The sequence below is a fragment of the Cetorhinus maximus genome, chromosome 13, assembly GCF_964194155.1.
Source record: "Cetorhinus maximus chromosome 13, sCetMax3.hap1.1, whole genome shotgun sequence".
Taxonomy (NCBI): Eukaryota; Metazoa; Chordata; class Chondrichthyes; order Lamniformes; family Cetorhinidae; genus Cetorhinus; species Cetorhinus maximus.
In genome coordinates, this window is record NC_135891.1 from 86,446,911 (window position 1) to 86,468,960 (window position 22,050).

Consider the following 22,050-nt stretch of genomic DNA (forward strand, 5'->3'; position numbering starts at 1 on the left):
TGAGGGAGTGCTGTACTGTCTTTCAGATGAGATATTAAAGCAAGGCCCCCTTACGTGGATGTAAAAATTATCTCATGGCACTACCCACAGTACAATAGGGAAGTTCTCACTGGTGTTGTGGCCAATAGCTCTCCTTCAACAAACAACTAAAACAGTTCATCTGGTCATTTATTTTATTAGTTTCTGTGGTCTTGCTGTGCAGAGATTGATTACTATGTTTCTTGCATTACAACAGTGACTTCAAAAGCACTTCACTAGCAGTAAAGCGCTCTGGGATCTCCTGAGCTTGTGAAAGGTGCTATAGAAATACAAATTCTTCTTTTCTTCTATGATAGCAAGGCAAAGGATCAATAGGAAATGAGAACTTATGTTTGGGAGTTCTTTGCAAAGAGTGAAAAATGCACAAAATGAACTTCCAGTTAAGATATTAGAGAGAGTCAAAAAGCCCTAGAAACACTTACAGAAGCTCAGAAGGAGGCCATTTGGCCCATCATGTCTGCACCATTTCTCCGAATGAGCAATTCCCTTAGTGCCATTCTCCCACCTTGCCCCCATGACCCTGCATTCTCTTTTCAGGTAACCTTCTAATTCCCTTTTCAATGGTTCGATTGAACCCACCCCCAGCACAATCAGGCAATTGGAAGATCTGATGGAGAACTATAGCATTATGAGCTAGGATATACTGATTGTTAATCCTTAGTAATATTTTGGTGAATTTCTGATTCAAATCTTAAATCTTTTTCCCTTGAGTTCAATGTAATAGATGCACAAAATGGTCAACATGACTGACAGCAATGTTCAACCTGCTAGCTACTGGGCCTAAGACTAAATTCAACCGGCTACTTAGTGTCCGAAACCAAGATGTTGAAGGCTAGTTTTCAATCAAAATAAGCAAATAATATGTTTGAGCCTTTAAATAAAGCATTTGTGCTTTTGTCATGAGAAAAGGACAATTAGAGCATTTTGGGGGTTCGAATAAATTGAATCATCTGGGGAAAAGGGAGGTGTCATATAAGGATGTGTGAAAATGTTCACTGGTCAATAAAAGTCTAACAAAATTTTGAATACATTTCCAGTTTCATTACATAGTGACCAGAACAATGCTCCCTTTTGGATGATAAAGATTTTTTTTGTTTAAAATTCTCCCTTATGTCCCACCAATAGACAAATTAAATCAGGAATCAAAATGTTGAACTAGGACTAGGGCTAGGACTGAATTCCTTCCAAAGGTGACAGGATAAAATTTTAGGCTTAATCAGGAGATAGCCCCAAGTTCAGGCATTTTGATCTAATCCCCTGAATTCTTAGTATGCGCTCATCACACAAACCATACCTGAGCACGAGGGATAAGATTAAAAGGTTTTTTTTTCAAAAAACACTAAAATAAGCCATATTCAGTTTTTTTTTGTTTCTGTTACACGAACAGGTTTACAGCTTGGAGTAGGCAATGTAATTATAGCCTTCACAAACATTTCCTCATTTCCCAGTGCACAAGCAGTTTGTTTAATTTACATTACATCTTCAATGACACATAAAGCTTATGTCAACTTCCAGGAATTCACAATGAACAAGCCAAAGGTGAATTGGTAGATCAAAGCAGATCCATTGTTAATGCATAGGCAGCAAGAGCAATACATTCCTAGGTCAGTGTAGTGCAGAGCCAGAACTGGAAAACCATATGTTTGATCCACAGTCTGTGCTGAGTTAGCTACTACCACCCAATGTAGTGGTAGCTCGTTTCTGGGTCTTTAGGTTAAGCAGGTGAGCCAGGATTGCCACTCCTGATCACTATCCAACAAGCAAGTGTATGAGTTTGCATTTGTATGCATGACGATGTATACATAAGGAAGGATGGAGGGAGTGCAACAAAGGTTCACCAGACTTATTTCTAGGATGGTGGGATTGTCCTATGAGGAGCCTGGGCCTGTTTTTTCTAAGGTCTAGGAGAATGAGAGATGACCTCATTGAGACTTTCAAAATACTTATAGGGTAAATGAAGAAAGGATGTTTCCCCTGGCTGGAGGGGTCTAGCACAAGGGGGCACAGTCTCACAATAAGATGTAGGCCATTTAGGACTGAAGTGAGGAAGAATTTCTTCATTCAGAGGGTGGTGAACCTATGGAATTCTCCATCCCAGAGGGCTGTGGTGGCTCAGTCATTCAGTATACTCAAGATGGAGATGGATAGATTTCTAGCTATTATTAAAGATATCAAGGGACATGGGGATAGTGCAGGACAATGGCGTTGGAGTAGAAGATCAGCCATGATCTAGTTGAATAGCAGAGCAAGCTCAAAGGCCGAATATGGCCTACCCCTATTTCCTATGTTCCTATGATGTATACAGCTGCAGCATACCCTTTGGCATGGTACTGAAGTGCTGACAAGTGGCAGGCAACAACTGCAACACAAGTGCCAGACAATGAGATATAAGCAAAATACTGCGGATGCTGGGAATCTGAAACAAAAACAAAAATAGCTGGAAAAAACTCAGCAGGTCTGACAGCATCTGCGGAGAGGAATACAGTTAACGTTTCGAGTCCGTATGACTCTTCATCAGAACTAAGGAAATATAGAAATGAGGTGAACTATAAGCTGGTTGAGGGGGGTGGGGCAGGTAGAGCTGGATAGAGGGCCAGTGATAGGTGGAGGCAAAGAAGAGATTGCCAAAGATGTCATAGACAAAAGGACAAAGGGAAGTTGACGGTGGTGATGTTATCTAAGGAATGTGCTAATGGTGACATTAAGGGTAGAAAGCAGGACGAGCAAGATGGCCTTAGTAGGGATGGGGTGGAGGGACGGGATCGAAATGGGCTAAAAGGTGGAGATAAAACGATAGATCTAAATAAATTTAAAAATAGGTGGGAAAAGAAAAATATAGTTTTTTTAATTATAAATTATTGGGAAAAGCGGGATCGGAAAGGGGGTGGGGATGGAGGAGAGAGTTCACGATCTGAAGTTATTGAACTCAGTGTTAAGTCCGAAAGGTTGTGAAGTGCCTAGTCGGAAGATGAGGTGCTGTTCCTCTAGTTTGCGTTGAGCTTTACCGGAACATTGCAGCAGGCCAAGGACGGACATGTGGGCATGAGAGCAGGGTGGAGTGTTGAAATGGCAAGCGACAGGGAGGTCTGGGTCATGCTTGCGGACAGACTGAAGGTGTTCCGCAAAAAGGTCACCCAGTCTGCATTTGGTCTCTCCAATGTAGAGGAGACCGCATTGGGAGCAGCGAATGCAGTGGAATAAATTGAGTTTCATTACAAGCCTACCAACTCCCACAGCTAGCTTGACTACAGCTCCTCACACCCCACTTCCTGTAAGAACTCTATCCCATTCTCTCAGTTCCTTCGCCTCTGTCGCATCTGTTCTGATGATGCCACTTTCCAAAACAGTTCCTCTGACATGTTTTCCTTCTTCCCTGACTGAGGTTTTCCACCCACTGTGGTTGACAGGGCCCTCAACCATGTCTGGCCCATCTCGCGCGCATCCACCCTCACACCTTCCTCTCCCTCCCAGAACCATGTTAGGGTCCCCCTTGTCCTCACTTAGCACCCCACCAGCCTCTGCATTCAAAGGATCATCCTCCGCCATTTCCGCCAACTCCAGCATGATGCCACCACCAAACACATCTTCCCTTCACCCCCCCCCGCCCCGGCGGCCTTCCACAGGGATCGTTCCCTCCGGGACACCCTGGTCCACTCCTCCATCACCCCCTGCACCTCAACCCCCTCCCACGGCACCTTCCCATGCAACCGCAGAAAGTGCAACACCTGCCCCTTTACTTCCCCCCTCCTCAGCATCCAAGGGCCCAAACACTCCTTTCAAGTGAAGCAGCACTTCACTTGCACTTCCCTCAATTTAGTCTACTGCATTCACTGCTCCCAATATGGTCTCCTCTACATTGGAGAGACCAAACGCAGACTGGATGACTGCTTTGCGGAACACCTTCGGTCTGTCCGCAAGCATGACCCAGACCTCCCTGTCGCTTGCCATTTCAACACTCCACCCTGCTTTCATGCCCACATGTCTGTCCTTGGCCTGCTGCAACGTTCCAGTGAAGCTCAACGCAAACTGGAGGAACAGCACCTCATCTTCCGAGTAGGCACTTTACAGCCTTCCGGACTTAACATTGAGTTCAACAACTTCAGGTCATGAACTCTCTCCTCCATCCCCACCCCCTTTCCAATCCTGGTTTTTCCAATAATTTATAATTTTTTAAAATATATTTTTCTTTTCCCACCTATTTTTAAATTTATTTCGATCTATCATTTTATCTCTACTTTTTAGCCCATTTCGATCCCTTCCCCCCACCCCACCCCCACTAGGGCTATCTGTCACTTGCTTGTCCGGCTTTCTACCCTTAATGTCACCATTAGCACATTCCTTAGATAACAGCACCACCGTCAACACCCCTTTGTCCTTTTGTCTATGACATCTTTGGCAATCTCTTCTTTGCCTCCACCTATCACTGGCCCTCTATCCAGCTCTACCTGTCCCACCCCCCTCAACCAGCTTATATTTCACCTCATTTCTATATTTCCTTAGTTCTGATGAAGAGTCAAACGGACTCAAAACATTGGCTGTATTCCTCTCTGCAGGTGCTGTCAGACCTGTTGAGTTTTTCCAGCTATTTTTGTTTTTGTGCCAGACAATGAGTATCGTCAACAAGAGACCACAATCATCACACCCTGGACTTCATTAGCATCACCATTAACATCCTATTACTATTAAGCAAAAATGTTAATAGATCAGCTAGGTCAACATGAGGCTACAGGCATAGGACACAGGTCACTAACTCCTCAAAGCCAGATCACCATCTATGAGGAGGTAATGGATTACTCACCACTCACCTGCAACAATACTCAAGATGTTCAAAATCATGTAGGACAGAACAGTTTGCTTTATCAGTACCCCTACTTCTATGTTCAACATCCATCCCCTTCACCATTAGCATGCCATTGCTACAGAACATACTTTCTATAGGAATCACTATATCAAAACCATGTTTATGTCAACAGTATCTCCCAACCACATGATCTGTACTAGTGGGATCAAGGACCAAAGCAGCATATTCGTGGGAACACCATTTCTTTCTACTTCCCTTCAAGTTGCACATCATTCTGACATGGAAATAGATTTTAATTTCTCCATCATTGGGTCAAAATCCTGACATTTCTTTCCCTTCCTTCTAGTCACTGATAATCACCAAGGTTTTGATAGTGTGGACTCAGTGCTGGAGGTGCCAGTAAATTTCATGGAGAGAAGGACAGACCTACTCTTGTTGGAGATGTTAATTGGCTGGAACTTACATCATGCAAATGTTATCTGCCAGTTGTCAGCTCTTGTCTGGATGTTATCCAGGTCCTGTTGTAGGCTGGCACAGGATGTTTTATTATTGGAGAAGTAGCGAATGGAGCTAAACAATATGGAATTATCAGCAAACAGCTCCACTATGTCTTTATGATGGAACGAAGGCCATTGATGAAGCAGCTGAAGATGGTTAGGCTGTGGATGCTTCTAAAGTATTCCTGCAGTGTTGCCCGTCTCCTATGATGAGTTGCGCACCAGAACCAGCCACACTCAAACAAGCTATTCCAGTACAGATAGGTCAGACATCTATCCAATATTGTGGAAGATTGCCCAGGTATGTCTTATCCCCATAAATTTAACCCAGCTATTTACTGTCCTCTCAGTTTCCTCCAATTCATCAGCAAAGGGATGGAAGGAGTCAGTGCCATTAAGCAGTCCCAATTCATCAATAACTTGGTCAGCGAAAATGGTCTAACTTCTTTTTCTTCTGCAACTTTAGTGTCCTCTGAAACCTAATTACCCTCTGCAATGTTGGCCTGGTAACTGTTGCTCATGCAAGCTCTTTGGCAGCTTCAGAATTTCCTGTCAGCTTTGCTTCTTTCACCAACCAGTGAGCTGGCAGCTGAGTGTGGTGTTTGAACGGCAATGTCGTCTTAATAAATAATGGGGAGTCCTTCCTCACACAGGAAAGATGGTGACATTTTAAATAAATAGGTACAAGTAGCCTTGCAAGGGACTTTGAGCCAGAAATAGAAAGGAACTTAAACTAGATGGGGATGGAGGGTAAGGAGGAAGCGGGATTGCTGGTGAGACAGACGTTAGAAGAGCAGTCAGGCTGCCAAAGATAACCAGAGAGATGTACAAGAACCGGAACCGGAGAATAGGGGAAATTTAAAAGTAGGTGCATTTATAAGATATATGTACATGACCACTAGTAGAATTAGCAATAAGATGCTGTAACTGGAGGCTGTTGTGGCAAGTGAACTATGATTGTCATATCAGAAACATGCCCGAATGTAAAGGGTGGAAATGAATCCAACATTTAGGAGTATAGAGTGTGCAGAAAAGAAAAGATGGAACAAAAGAGATGTTGTCTGCTTTTCTTTCCTGTCACGTTTTATATTTATGTAGATTCAACTTCATCTGCCATTATTCTGTCCACTCTGCAACTTTTTGCATAATCTTATGAGGCAATTGGCCCATCTAGTTTGGCATCATCAGCAAACTCGATCACCTTCCATCAAGTTTCTGTATATTTGGGTCATTTATGTAAAATAGGAACAATAGCCCCAGTAGCACTGAGCCTTGGAGCACACATACACATTCTGTACTTTCCCACATTCCCCCCCCCCCCCCACCCCCTACCATTCTGACATAACACCTCAACTGCTTAGAAATGTCTAACCAGAGTCATCATTCTGTAGATTTCTACTATCCACAGAATCAACTTCTTTTACCTCCCAGGTATCCCTGGCTTACAGGACTGCAACACCAACCTGTTTTCTCCATTCTTGTCCTCACAAAACAGGAATGATGTTGATATGGCTGATGACAATGCAGAAGTCTTAGTAGATTGTTGAACACATCCAACAAATACAGAGCAACAATAACCACAGTTAATTTGGGTCACTAAGGCAACAGAATATCAGTCATAAGACAGAATGATTAAACTTTATAGTCTTATCAGACTACATCTTGAATCCTCTGTCTATTCTGATTACCAAGAAACAAAAGTGATGGTCAAGAATTGGAACTAAGAGGCACTGGGAAGAACCACAAGGCTGATCTCCAAGGGTGTTAATTATGAGGAACCAGCTTTTCATTTGAATTTAGACTTTTCAGCTTAGAAAGAAGGCATGAGAGGCAATCTTGTAGATATCTACAAGATTAAGAGTTTTAAGATTAGTCTTGAGGTTCAAATTAGCAAATGTTCACTTTGGGACAGATGTCAGTATTTTTTTTGACACAAAAAGCGATCAAGGTGCAGAACAGAGTAGTGGAATCAACAATCCTGGAATCAAAAAGAAACAGCTGAAGGATTTGGGACGGGCGGAGGAGACAGGCTGTTGGGATTCCGCCGGCTACATGAACTATGATGGATCCGTTAACCGCCTAGTCCAGGCAAAGTCAACACCGCATCACGAGCTTCGATCCCTTCAGCTATACTTCTAGCACACAAACAATGGCCTTACTAATGTTTGATTTCCTTTACAATGATTTATTTTTTGCCAGGCGGCAATCCGTTTAACCAGACCACAGCTGCCTCCACCAAAACAATTCAGCTCCCTGGATGCCTGCAGTGCTAGTGTGAAAGAATTTACTGTCCAAAACTTCAGTCTATACTTGTTAGCAAAATGTGCTTTCACCGAAAACAGCAGTACACTTTCCAGCTCTTGTAGTGTCGAAAATTGATTTTTTTTCCCTTCCCAAATAAAAACATAACGTGTCACAATAATGAAATATAATTACCTGGCTTTTAGATTCTAGTTTTTCTAAATAACCCTCTTGGTAGCCAGGGATGGCAGAACATCTGTGCCGTGTTGGCTTCGAAGATGACATAGTATCGGTTTTGTACAAGCGAACTGACTCACAGACGGCAAGTTGAGTAGTTTAAATCCTATTCCAGGAAGTGTGCAAGTTTGGAATGTCAATGACTACACCTGAGCAATGCTGGTCAGGTACACTCCGCCCCTTGCTGAAACTGATTGGATCAGGCTGCAGAGACCCAAATGATTGGTTCCCATTAGTGCCCATCACAAGATTTTGTAGCGCTGATGAAGAAATATGATGTGTTAAATTTATTTCAGAACACATTTATGCGGTGTCCATCTAACATGACGGCCTATGGAGTCTGAAGTAAAATATAAATGGCATCAAAGCCAAAGAAACCCGTTCAAGAAGGTGAGTTGGTCCCTTTTGTAGGAGCCAACCGTCCGAAGCAGCAAATCTAAATTGTAGCTCCACCTTGCTGAGACCCTCCCATGGCCCACTGCCGACTGGTATAGAGAGAATATTCTGATTAAACAAAAGAAAGATTTGCATTTATATAGCGATTTTCATAACCACCAGTCTGAAAACACTTTACAGCTAATCAAGTAATTTTGAAGTGTTAGTCACTGTTGGAATGTAGAAAGCCTGCAATCAATTTGCACACAGAAAGCTCCCACAAACAGCAGTGTGATGATGGCCATGGAATCTGTTTTTGTGATGTTGATTGGGGGATAAATAGTGGCCAGAACATCAGGGATAACTTCCCTGTTCTTCTTCAAAATAGCGCATCAGAGAAGACCCCCGTCGGAATCAAGAAATCACTAATTTGATCACTGAGAAAGTGCAAAATGCTGATTGTGCAAGGTGATGTTACTATTTTAAAATCCTTTTGCAACTTTTGAACTGCACAATTGGCAAAAGAATCAGGGGGGTGATGACGAGAATTTTCTTTAACCGGTAGTTAATCATGATCTGGAATGTACTGCTTGTAAAGGTTGGTGAAAGCAGATTCAATAAAAACCTTCAAAAGTGAATCAGATATATTCTTAGAAGGAAAAAATTGTAGGGCTATGGGGAAAGAGCAGGAGAATAGGACTAATTGTGTTAGCCTCAAAAGTATGTCATTGTCCCTAAGATACTGTGGGACCCTGAGGTTGTGAAAGATGTAGCTCTTTCTTCAAATGTCACACCTATTTCCTGCAACACTTTCCATAGTAGTTTTTTGGTAATGCCACAATTGTTATAAAACCATCAATTCTCTGACTCACCATGAGTGATATGATATATTAAAACTTCTGAAAATGACTCAGCTATGGTTCAGTACTCCTATCGCTGAGTCATGGGGTTCAAGTCTCACTCCATGCACTTCAGCACTAGGCTGTCGCTTCCAGTTTTCTTCCATATTAGCATCTTTTGGCTGAGATGTTAAAACAAGACCCATCTGCTCTTAGGTGGACATGGCACTACAAGAAAGAAGAACAAGGTAGTTATCCTCTGCATCTTTTTTTTTCATTCATTCATGGGATGTGGCTAGCATTTATTGCCCATCATTCAGAGGACATTTTTAAGAGTCAACCACATTGCTGTGGGCCAGATCAGGTAAGGCCCTTCCCTAAAGGGCATTAGTGAACCTGAGGGGTTTTTAACAACAATCATTGTTTTGTGGTCATCATCAGACTTTTAGTTCCAGATTTTTTTTTTTAATTGAATTCAAATTTCACCATCTGCCATGGTGGGATTCAAACCCAGCATTACTCTGGGTCTCTGGAAAACTAGTCCAGTGACAATGCCACTATGCCACCACCTCCCTGGTGACCATAAATCCCTCAATCATCAACACTAGTATAGATCATATAGTCATTATCACATTGCAGTTTGTGGTAGTTTGCTGTGTGTAAATTGGCTGAGTGTTTCCTACATTACAACAGTAATTGCTCTTCAAAAATTAATTCATTGGCTGCAAAGGGCTTTGGGATGTCCTGAGGTCGTCGATGATGCTGTATGAATGCAAATCTTTCTTTTTTTCTTCAAATGCCACATCTACCGTTTGTTCATAACACCATTATTCTTATAGAATCCCATACATGCTCTGACTCACCATGAACAATGCGACATATTTCACATATTGAAAGACAGCAATGGGGAGAAATAGAATGGTAAAATTTTTACAGCATTATAAAAAGCAAGCGTATTTACATTAGCTCTTCGAAAGAGCTATCCACTCTGCGGCATTGCTCAGCACTTTACACAAACCGGTTTTAATTTTTTCTCTTTTGAATATTCACCCATTTCCCAATTGAATTAATTTTGGATCAAGCTTTCACCACTATTCTTGGCAGATATTTCATGCCCTAACAAGCTGCTGCAAAAAATACCTCCCAATCTCTTGCCTTGTTCTTTGTTGCTACTCACTAGATGTTAACTCATTGACCAATGGAAATAGAATCAGAAATTCCCTGAGCCTTCTACACAAGGGACAAGTCAGGAGTATGATGGAATACTCTCCACATGCCTGGAATGGGTGCATTTCAGGCAACAGTTAAGCAGCTTAATATCATACAGGACCAATCAATCCATTTGATCAGCAACCCATCCCCCGTTAAACGCATACTGCTTTGACTGCCAGTGTGTCAGTTGCAGTGTGTTGCAACTTTAAAAGCACCTCTCAAAAGCCACAACCTGTACCACTGAAAAGGACAAAGTTAGCAGATACATAAAATTCTTCATGTTTCTTTAAGTCACATACCAACCTGACTTGAAGAAATATTGCTCTTCCATCCTTGTCATTGGGTTAAAATTCTGGATCTCCCAGCCTAATAGAATTGTTGGAGCTCTTTCAACACCCAGACTTCTGTGTCTACATGAAGGTGGCTTACCACCACCTTCTCGTGTAAATGAGGGATGGACAGTAATTATCAGCCTTGCTGAGGCCATTCATATCCCACGAATGAATTTTAAAAACTCAGAGAATGGTGCGTCGGAAGTTGGGTGGTGCCCCCCGCCCAGAAGGAGAAGTGGATAACAATGGTACTGTCTTGTCCGAACTTGATATTCATAACTTTCATGTATAACCCTATATAATCAATTCTTTAATCACCCTTAAGCTCTTTTGTTCTGATCCATAAACATTCTCTTCTCTACAACTGTATGAAGTGCTCTGGAACATTTTTCACATTAATCATGCTATATAAATGCAAGTTGTTATATGTTTGTCCTGGGTTAAGATGCAAATGGGTTTGCATTTATTCTTCCACTCATCGAGGTAAAGATGTTGGTCCTAGAGAATAGAATACTTTTCGTTTCAAGGTGCAGTGAGTATCCACCACTCCCATGTTAAGTATAGCAGGGTTACATTTAGATTAAACTCTCACTAATGTGCCTCAATCCTACTGCCAAAAGAGCACCTTTACTATACCAGTAAATGATGAGCTTGCCATATCAGTGTGCGAGGGACTAAGAACTCACACTGTACTTTTTTATATGTATATATACTCATTGCTATTTCTAAAACTAAAACGGGACCTTGGCTGAACAAGAACCCTAAAATGGTTGAACCTTTTTCTGTCTGTGACCCTAGAATAAAAGAAACCCCTTTGCAATTTTGGGAAAACTCACACCTTGTTATCTCTGAAGAGCCACTAACGCTTACCTGGGGATTGCACAGTCCAACTTAAAAGAGATCTATACAAAGGCTATTTGCATTTGATAACCCATGCTTACCAGCAGGAGACTGAAGGTCTACTAAGACAAAGGCCATTCCAACCTTTCTTTCAACTCATAATGGCTGGAATATTGAGACCCAGCCGAATTCCAGACAAAGGATACACAGGTGGAGAGGTGGGGATATCATGTGATATAGGCCTCTGGCTTGTTGAACAAGTAATGTTGCCTTCCTGAGCTGAAGAGCTCAGTTTGCTCTTTAACATCTGACTAGCAGCCACACAGAAAGGAGCTCTGCCCTGGTTGAACACCTGGCCCCACCTGCTTCTGTTGGAAGTTCTGTACCATCACCTGCCGGACTGATTCATCCCTGCATGCCTATCTCATCATATAAAGTCAACACCACTGGAAAAGTGAATTATACAGCATCAGCTTTCACCCCGCTGATCACCGTGAAGGAACACCTCATTGGACTTTGATTCTGGACTCTGGACCCACGTGAACCAATATTTATTTTCTCTGCGATCTCTGTACTGTAAATTCTTCTTTCCTCTATCCATCTCTTTACTGTCTGAGTGCAGAAGTGACATCGCAAACCCTCCTTCCACGTTTTGAAAATAAACTAACCCTTTGAGTTCATCCTACCTTGAGCTTGCTGTGGGGTTATTAACAGAAATTGGATCACACAAAAAAATCGAGAGGATGGGAAATATGCCACCACTTATAAAGAGGGAAACAAATTAAAATACCTTTCTGTTTACGAACAGATGGCGAGAGGAGAAGCTAGTGCTGTTTAAATTAAACACCTCCTGTCAATAACAAGTGTAATTGTATTAGAGGCAGTTTTTTGCTGTGGGTTCATGCCTGCTTCATAATGGCATCATAGAAGAACTGAAAATGTGGCCATTTGAACCATTGTACCTTTTCCAATTCTTTGGTAAAACCTTGCAATTAGGCCCAATCCCCTGCTTTTACTCTTTATCCCATGGATTTTTTTTCTCTTCAATGTTACGACCAGGTGAGAAAGGGTCAAATGGCTCCCCTCTTTTCCCTCCCCTTGTTTGACCGCAACAGTTTTTTCTGTTTGGAAAAGGATAGACTTGCCAATTTAATGAGTGCTAAACTGTTTATGGGCTGTGATCATAAAAGAACTAATCGGACAGGTTTTCATGAGTTTAACAAAGAAAGAGGGTTGATTTATCACACTTAAACTGATCTAAGTAAAAGAATAAAATACTTTCACACGCACAAACACGCCCAAAGTTTACAAATACAGATTACAGAGATAGGTTGGCCAAATTAGAGTCCATGAAAAATAAAAAGAAAATACAGTCTGTATTTTGGTGACTAGCTGGCTTAGGCTGATTTCGGTGACCCTGCGACGTTCCTTCGGTGGTCTAGATGTTTCCGATTTAAAGATGTAGGTGTCTGAGTTTGTTGTTTCTCTGGAGATGTTAGTGCTGGGTTGAATTCTTTTAAGAAATCTCTGTCTGCAGCAGGACGCCCCTGGATGGTCACAGTCGGCAAACAGGGCTCAAAGCTTCTCAGGTGGAGGACATCCCTCCAACAGTCTGGTATCCAGGATTGAATGTAATACTGCAAATGACGTCTAAGCATCCAGTTTATTATAAACATTTACCACATCCTCCTTGCTTGCATAATTATGTCTCTACTAAGAAAACCAAGGATCCAATATGGTCTTTTAGCACCCTTCCCAAGTTACCCTGCCACCTTCAAAGATTTATGTTGATACACCCACCCCGGTCTCTGTGATCCTGCACCCCACGTTAAAATTGTACTATTTAATTTGTATTGCCTCTTCTCATTCTTCCAATCAAAATGTATCACTTCACGCTTCTCTGTGTTATATTTCAACTGTCCATTTCACCAGTCTATGTCCTCCTATCTAAAGTCTGTTACCACATTGTTAATACATTTTTAAGTTTCATGTCATTTACAAACTTTGAAATTTTACCCTGTATTTTACCCTGTTTAGTTCATCACTATATCAAGAAGAGCAGATGTTCTAATATCTACCCCTAGGAAACACCCCTCCAAATGACTATTTGCCACTATTGTATGTTATCTTTCCCTTAGCCTATATGATACTCATGTTCCCACTGCCCCTTTAATCCCAAGGCCTTTAATTTTGCTAGTAAATCTATTTTATAGTATTTTATCAAATATCTTTTGAAAGTCCATGTACACAGCACCAAACAGCAAGGTCTCACTACCAGCAACAAGACAACTGATAAGGTGATCTGGTTTGGTGGTATTGCTCAAAAGGTAAACATTAGTAAGAACTCTGCAAGAACCAACCTGCTCTCCTTCAAATAGTGCAACAGAATCCTTTACAGTCACCTGAGAGAACAGACTGTGCCTCACTTTAACATCTCATCTGAATGGACTAAACTGACAGACGAGATTCTCATTCCATTAGTTTGAGTTGGATTCAGTCCAGTTCGCTCTCTTTCCTCAGAGCTCAGGTTTAACCTCTGATGGCTGGTTTAGTCTCATGGCTCCTCCCTGCCTAGTCTCTAATCCTCAGTAACCAGAGCTAAGCACAGTACTCAAGGGTGGTCCCCGGGAGATAAACATAATGTTGATTACTGACAATTTTTTTTTCTTGCCCATAATTATAGACTTTTCCTTGGTTTAGCGTGCATTATCTTACAACCAGTTCCAAAAGAATCTGCTGGTACACCTCCAGGTTCTGACACAGCTTTTGGGGGTTACTTGGTATTCGGCAGATTCAATGAAGAGTGCAGGAGGGCATGCCAGGAGCAGCACCAGGCATACCAGAAAATATGAAGCTATAATACAGGACTACTTGTGTGCCAAATATCATAAGCAGCAAGTGATAGCCAGAATTAAGTGATTCCACAAACAACGGATCAGATCTAAGCTCAGCAGTGCTGCCATATCCAGTCATGAATGGTGGTGGACAATTAAACAACTCACCGGAAGGGTAGGCTCCACAAATATCCCCATCCTCAATGATGGGGGAGCCCAGCACATTAGTGCAAAAGATAAGGCTGAAGCATTCACAACATTCTTCAGCCAGAATTGCCGAGCAGATGATCCATCTCAGCCTCCTCCGGCGGTCCCCAGATACCAGGCTTCAGCCAATTCGATTCACTCCACGTGATATCATAAAATGGCTGAAGGTACTGGATACTGCAAATGCTATGGGCCCTGACAATATTCTGGCAATAGTACTGAAGACTTGTGCTCCAGAACTTGCCGTGCCCCTAGCCAAGCTGTTCCACTACAGCTACAACACTGGCATCGATCTGGCAATGTGGAAAATTGCCCAGGTATGTCCTGTACACAAAAAAACAGGACAAATCCAACCCAGCCAATTACTGCCCCCATCAGTATACTCTCAATAATCAGTGAAGTGATGGAAGGGGTCATCAACAGTGCTATCAAGCGGCACTTGCTTAGCAATAACCTGCTCACTAATGCTCAGTTTGGGTTCCGCCAGGTCACTCAGCTTCTGAACCCATTACAGCATTGGTTCAAACATTGACAAAAGAGTTGAACTCCAGAGGTGAGGTGAGTGTGACTGCCCTTGACATCAAGGCAGCATTTAATCAAGTATGGCATCAAGGACCCCTAGAAAAACTGGAGCCAATGGGAATAAGGTGGAAAACTCTCCGCTGGTCAGAGTCATACCTAGCACAAAGAAAGATGGTTGTGGTTGTTGGATTAGGGATGGACAATAAATGCTGGCCTAGCCAGCAACGCCTACATCCCGTAAATGAATAATCAAAAATAATTTCCACACGGTCCAAAATATTATGTAAAATAAACATTTCAATTTTCTTCCCTCTTGTCTTCAAAGTGCATGCTCTATAATCTCTCAGCTGCCCTTCTCCCATCGCCGCACCCCCCCCCCCACCCCACCCCACCCCCACCAAACTCCCCCACCCATTACTTCAGAAGTGCTTTTAGATGGAGGGAGGAGGAAGAATAGGAGAGCAAGCACCTCACCAAACACCCAAACATTTTCCCTAGGAATCACTAGATAGCAATCAGGAGCAGGAACCTGGGCTCAATTCCCTAAAGCCCTCAATACCCACACCCACACACTTGCACAGGAAGGAATCAATACAATGGCCCTCCTGCCACTCCAGCTGAGACCGGCATGGACCAGAAATTGACCCTGGGAGCCTGATGAATGTGATGGCTCAGTGCTACACCACAAAGAGTTAAATTCAAGTGCAGAATTCTGAGAAAAAACATTTACGAGAGCCAGAATACCTACAGGCACAATGACTCAAGACATTACAGGAATGCCTGACAGCCTAATCCACCTTTCTGCACACTCACATGCTTGTTTTCTTGTGTCTTAATATTTATAACCAAAAGTTTCCTGCTCACACAAAGGGTGGAATTCTATTTTTGGGCATATCACTGCTGACGCACGGAGTAGTCACTCTAGGGTATGTTTTCTCAAATTTTTAACCTTTTTATTTTAGTCCATTTTCATTTTGTTACCTATGAATGCGAGAGAGAGAGAATTGTTTAAAGGCTACAAAGAAGGAAAGATTGTCCACTAAACAATCCAAGGGTGTGAGAGATATCAAACCCGTCAAATCTCAGATTGCCCGGCAGTGAAGAATGGAAAACTGAAGTATGGACTTGGCATGGGGAGTGTTGTACAAGGCTGTCCCATGCAATCAATATCTAAGCTGATCCCAGGTTGCCTGTAATTTCTGTGGCCCGGAGAAGTCCGTGTTCCATGTATGTGTAGATTCAAGAGGTTGCAGCTCCCTCTCCATTATTTAAAGGGGCTGCTCCTCAATTTCTGGCTGCACCACAGTCCCACATTCCTGGTCTTTAACCATCCGGTGCGGAGGGGAATGGGAAAATTGGAGAACCTCCTCAAGGGACTGCACCTGAGCCTGACTAAGGTGGCCATCAACAGGACCAGGCATTGAGCGGTCAAGGGGGCTATTCAGCTTGCCTCTCTTCCTCGGTTACGTCCGTACCTGGGAGTGCCTAGAGAGGGAGCACATGGCGTCCATCAGTTTACTTCAGATATTTTGGGACCAATGGACAATAGAGGGACTGGAGTGCATCATTATCACTGGAAATGTCATTTAAATTGATTTGTTAAGCTTCCTTTAAAGTTTTGTTGTTCTTCATAAAAGTGTCCCTTCAAAATGGGGCAGTTATTCCTCTTTCATTGATAAAAACCTGTGACTGATTGAATTAAAATAGGTAGAACACTGAAGTAAAGTCTTTATTCACTTATTTGTGTTTATTTGCAGAGATACACTTTATATAACATGCACCTTCAAAAGTAATCTATCGGCCTGTTCCCATCTATATGAGAACATGTGCATTCCCAATTAAAACTTATATTAAAATACAATTAACACCCAATTTATAAACCATATCTTATATGAAGCAGCCTTATAAATACTGTGACTCAAGAACAGGTCAGAGGCTGAAAATTATGCGGCAAATAACTCACCTCCTGACTCACCAAAGTCTGTCCACCATCTACAAGACTCAAGTCATGAACCTAGTGGAATACTCTTCACTTACCTGGATGAGCGTAGCTCCAACAACTCTTAAGAAGTTCAGCATCATCCAGGAGAAATTAGCCTGTGTACCATCTACAAGATGTACCGCAACAACTCGCCAAGCCTCTTTCAACAGCACCTTCCAAACCTGTGACCTTTATCACTGAGGAGGGCCAGGGGAGCAGCTAGATGGAATGCCACCGCCTGCAAGTTCCCCTCCAAGCCACAGACCTTGCTGACTTGGAAATATATCGTCGTTCCTTCACTGTTGTTGGATCAAAAATCTGGAACTCCCTAACAGCATCGTTGGTGTACCTACACCACATGGATTACAGTAGTTCAAGGACATGGCTCACCACCACCTGCTCAAGGACAATTAGAGGTGGGCAGCAGATGTTGGTCTTGCCAGTGACACTCACATCCCATGAACGAATATAAAAAACCTATTTAATTTAATCAAATTCTCCCACCTGCCAGGTGGGGTCAGGAGGTGTTCCATTTCACTACACCACAAGTTATTAAGGTTTCACCTATCTCACAAAGATAAGTAGGAAATTAAGTTGTGAAGAGGACATAAGAAGTCTGCAAAGGGGTATAGATAGGTTAAATTAATGGGCAAAAATTTGGCAGATGAAGTATAAAGTGGGAAAATATAAACTTATCCACTTTGGTAGGAAGAGTAGAAAAGTAGTGTGTTTTTTAAATGGAGGGAGAGTGCACAACTCTGAGGTAGAGAGGGATCTGGGTGTACTGGTACATAAATCACAAAAAATTAGAATGTAGGTACAGATTAGGAAGGCAAATGGAATGTTGTAATTTATTGCAAGGGGAATGGAATATAAAAGTAGGGATGTTTTGCTACAGTTGTATAGCACATTGGTAGACCACATCTAGAGTACTGTGTGTACAGTTTTGGTTTCCTTATTTAAGAAAGGACATAACTGCATTAGAAGCAGTTCAGAGAAGATTGACTCGACTGATTACTGGGATGACGGGGTTATTTTATGAGGAAAGGTTTGATAGGTTGGGCCTGTATCCATTGGAGTTTAGAAGAATAAGAGGTGATCTTATTGAAGCATATCAAGTCCCCTGAGGGGATTTGATAGGGGGATGCTGAAAGGATGTTTCCCCTTGTGGGACAGATTAGAACCAGGTGACACAGTTTAAAAATAAGGGGCCTGTGGTAATCTGAGGTGTAATACACCTTTAAAAGACTGTGGGCAGATTGACTACATATCTGTAAGACCCAATAGCTGTGTAGCGTGGGCTACCATGTTAATGTTAGTGTAGAGTAGAGTCTGGCTGAAGAAGCACACATCATGTTAGTGGTCTGTTGTTGTGTAAATAAATAGTATGTGCTTCATTTCATATTGGTCTCTGTGCCTGTGTATATTGTAATCGACTCGCCTGCCTACAGATAAGGTGCAACCAGTTTGCAAACAAAGCGAGCCCAAAGTAAAACATAACAACTGGCAATGAGGCAAAAGATGACCAGTTGATGACACCAGGGAAAGCCATGAAAGCTCAACTGTAGTGAATTAGCCATGCCTGCAAGCTGATTGTAAGTACATTACAATTGTAAAACCTCACCGTAGTCGTTAAGTCATCACCCTCCAATATGTCACAATTTGGCTGCATCGAACCGTTTGATCACACCACCGATGACTGGTTACATTATATTTTGGCCAATGACATATCGGGGGAGGAGAAGAGGCGGGCAATCCTCTTATCAACATGTGGCAGTAAAACATATGGCCTAATTTGTAGTCTATCAGCACCCAACACCCCAGATTCCAGGCAAGCGGAGAATATTCCATCACAACAGAAAACTCCTTCAAATGGATATGGATGTGGATACAGGTGCATCCATGACGGTCATAGGGTAACAAGCGTTTAAGTATCTTAATGGACGAGGCCACTAAAGCTGGAAAACTCAGATGCCAGACTAAAGACATATACTGGCGAAAACATACGAGTGAAAGGTATATAAAGGTTCCAGTACAATATGGAAGCCAGTTTGCTAACCTACCCCTGATAGTGGTAGCAGAAGAGGGTCCAACTGTGCTTGGTTCCAACTGGTTTAAGGGAATAAAATTGGAGTGGGTTGAGATTTTTCAACTCAGAATGAAAGATCTGCAAGAATTATTACAGAAATATGCCCCTGCGTTCAGGGAAGAGCTCAGGAAGATTCAGGGACTGCAAGCTAAAATCCATGTGGATCCTGGAGCAACTCCCAGATATTTGAAGGTGAGGCCAGTCCCTTATGCATTATGAGAAAAAGTGGATATTGAATTGGACAGGCTGGAAAGGTTGGGAGTCTTACAACCTGTACAATTTTCTGAATGGGCAGCACCCATAGTTCCAGTACTAAAGCCTGACCAGAGTGTGTGAATATGTGGGGACTACAAGTTGACCATTAACAAAGTAGCCAGACTTGATAGGCACCTTATACCAAAAATTGATGAATTGTACTCCAAGCCGGCAGGGGGAACCATACATACGAAACTCAACATGAGGCAAGATTACCAGTAGGTCAAGCTAGAAAAGGTCTCTCGGGATTTTGTGACTAACAACACACACAGGCGGTTATACCACTATACCAGGTTACCCTTCGGATTCTCATTGGCTTGTGCCATTTTCCAAAGGACTTTGGAAAATTTGCTCCAAGGTCTACCCCATGCGGTGGTTTATCTCGATGATGGCCTAGTAACAGGACTGACCAATGAAGAACACCTGGCTAACTTGGAAGAGGTATTGAAGTGTTTCTCACAAGCCGGAGTATACTTGAAAAGCGAAAAATGTACCTTCCAAGCAAAATAAGTGATTTACCTGGGTCATAGGGTCAACTCGCAGGGCCTTCGCCCATTGGAAGACAAGGTGAGAGCTATTCATGAGGTGCCAGCCCTGAAAAATACCACAGAACTCAAGTCCTTCTTGGGAATGGTTAACTACTACGGGCATTTTCTCCCAAATTTGTTGACAGTACTCGCTCCATTATACGGGTTACTCAAGAAAAACCACAGGTGGACTTGGCAAGCCCGACAACAACAGGCTTTTATGGCAGTAAAGCAGTTATTACATTCATCAGCCCTGTTGGTACATTTTGACCCAAAGAAACAATTAATTTTAACCTGCGATGCATCACCTTACGGAGTAAGGGCAGTACTCTCCCACCGGATGGCAGATGGCTCCAAGCAAGCCATTGGCTACTTTTCAAGGGCACTCAGTGAGGCAGAAAGAAGATACTCACAAATAGAGAAAGAAGGCTTATCCACTGTACTTGCCATTAAGAAATTCCACCAATACATCCATGATCGCCATCTCACCATAGTATCCAACCACAAGCCACTACTAGGCTTGTTTGGGGAAGATAAGGCAATACCCCCAATCGATTCGGCACGTATCCAAAGGTGGGTGCTGACTCTAACTGCTTACGAATATATTTTTATCCACCAGCTGGGAAGCCAGATTGCCAATGCCGACGCGCTGAGCTGGTTAGCCCTATAGGACAGCAATGTGAATGTCCCCATCCCTCAAGAACTTGTCTTGTTATTAAACTTTCTAGATTCATCACCAGTGAATGCCAAACAGATCAGAGAATGGACTAATCACGATCCAGTCTTGTCTCACGTCAGGGAACAAGTCTTGCAGGGATGGTCTAACAAGCCAAAGTCGGACAAAATGAGGCCCTATTTTAACAGGAGATATGAGCTCACCTTCCAGGATGGCATCATACTGTGGGGAGTGAGAGTCATTTTGCCTCCCAGAGGTAGACAACCATTATTGATAGAATTGCATAGCGCTCACCCCAACATTTCCAGAATGAAAATGTTGGCTCGTAACTACTTATGGTGGCCAGGGATGGACACTGAAATCGAAAACATGGTCAAGAGCTGCATGCAATGCCAACAGGTGCAGGAATTGCTTCCTTCTGCTCCACTGCATCCCTGGGAATGGCCAGGAAGACCATGGGTCTGCCTCCACTTTGACTACGTGGGGCCATTTTATGGGCACGATGTTCCTCTTACTTATCAACTCCCACTCCAGATGGATGAACGTATACGAGGTGAGATCACCCACATCTGCCACCATCATAGACAGATTGTGACAGAGTTTTGCGATACACGGATTACCAGAGATAATAGTGTCTGACAATGGAACAGCATTCACTAGCGGGGAATTCCAAAGGTTTACAACTCTAAACGGTATAACACATGTTAAGAGCTCACCATACCACCCTGCATCCAATGGGTTGGCCGAGAGGGCTATTCAGACCTTCAAAGCTGGAATGAAAAAACTACAGGGGGACTCCATAGCAGCGAAGTTATCACACTTCCTGCTCAGCTATAGGACTACACCACATACGACCACCGGCATTGCCCCTGCAGAGTTATTAATGAAGAGATGTCTCAGGACACGGTTAAGCCTCATAAGGCCAAATTTAGGCAGGGGGGAGAGGGTAGAGAAAAGTCAGGAGGCCCAGAAAAATCAACACAATTACCATAGTCGTGAAAGAAACATCACTGTAGGAGAAGCTGTTTTTGCAAAGGACCTTGGAGATGGGCCCAATGGCTATCAGGTGGAGTCAGTGCAATGCAGTGACAGGACCCCTGTCTTATCATATATCAGTTGAAGGTCGGATAATCAGGAGACATATAGATCACCTCAGGAAATGGGAAACAGATCCACAAGAAAAGGTGCACTAAACATTCCCGTTGAAGTCTACACCACAGGTGGGAGGAACTCCTCTTGCTTTGGAAGTACCTGCAGAACCCGCCTGAGAGACCCGAAGAGGCAAACTTACAGGTTCCTACTGGGGAGCCTAGTGGACAGATAACTCCTGAGAGGGAGGCCTCAGATAAACCGTCCGAAGTTGTAGAACTACGACGGTCGACACGTTTGAAAAGCCTCCCGAGCGACTGAATTTGTAAATAGTTAATATATTGTAAAATGTACTTTCAAGTAAAGGGGGAGGGATGTAGTAATCTGAGGTGTAATACTCCTTTAAGAGAATGTGAGCAGATTGACCACGTGACTGTAAGACCCAATAGCTGTGTAG

At 42.8% G+C, this 22,050-nt stretch overlaps 1 protein-coding gene across 2 annotated transcripts in view; it reads right to left on the bottom strand.

Moving 5' to 3' along the window:
* LOC144688773 (signal-transducing adaptor protein 1-like) overlaps window positions 1-7,948 on the bottom strand; it is a 57,276-nt gene extending 49,328 nt beyond the window's left edge. The window contains exon 1 of one of the 2 annotated variants that reach the window (XM_078555685.1): window positions 7,774-7,948. In XM_078555685.1, coding sequence (XP_078411811.1) covers window positions 7,774-7,863 — 90 coding nt within the window. In that variant the 5' untranslated portion in view covers window positions 7,864-7,948. The remainder of the gene's footprint in view (window positions 1-7,773) is intronic. The other variant, XM_078555686.1, reaches the window with a different exon arrangement.
* Between the last annotated feature and the right edge of the window lie 14,102 nt (window positions 7,949-22,050).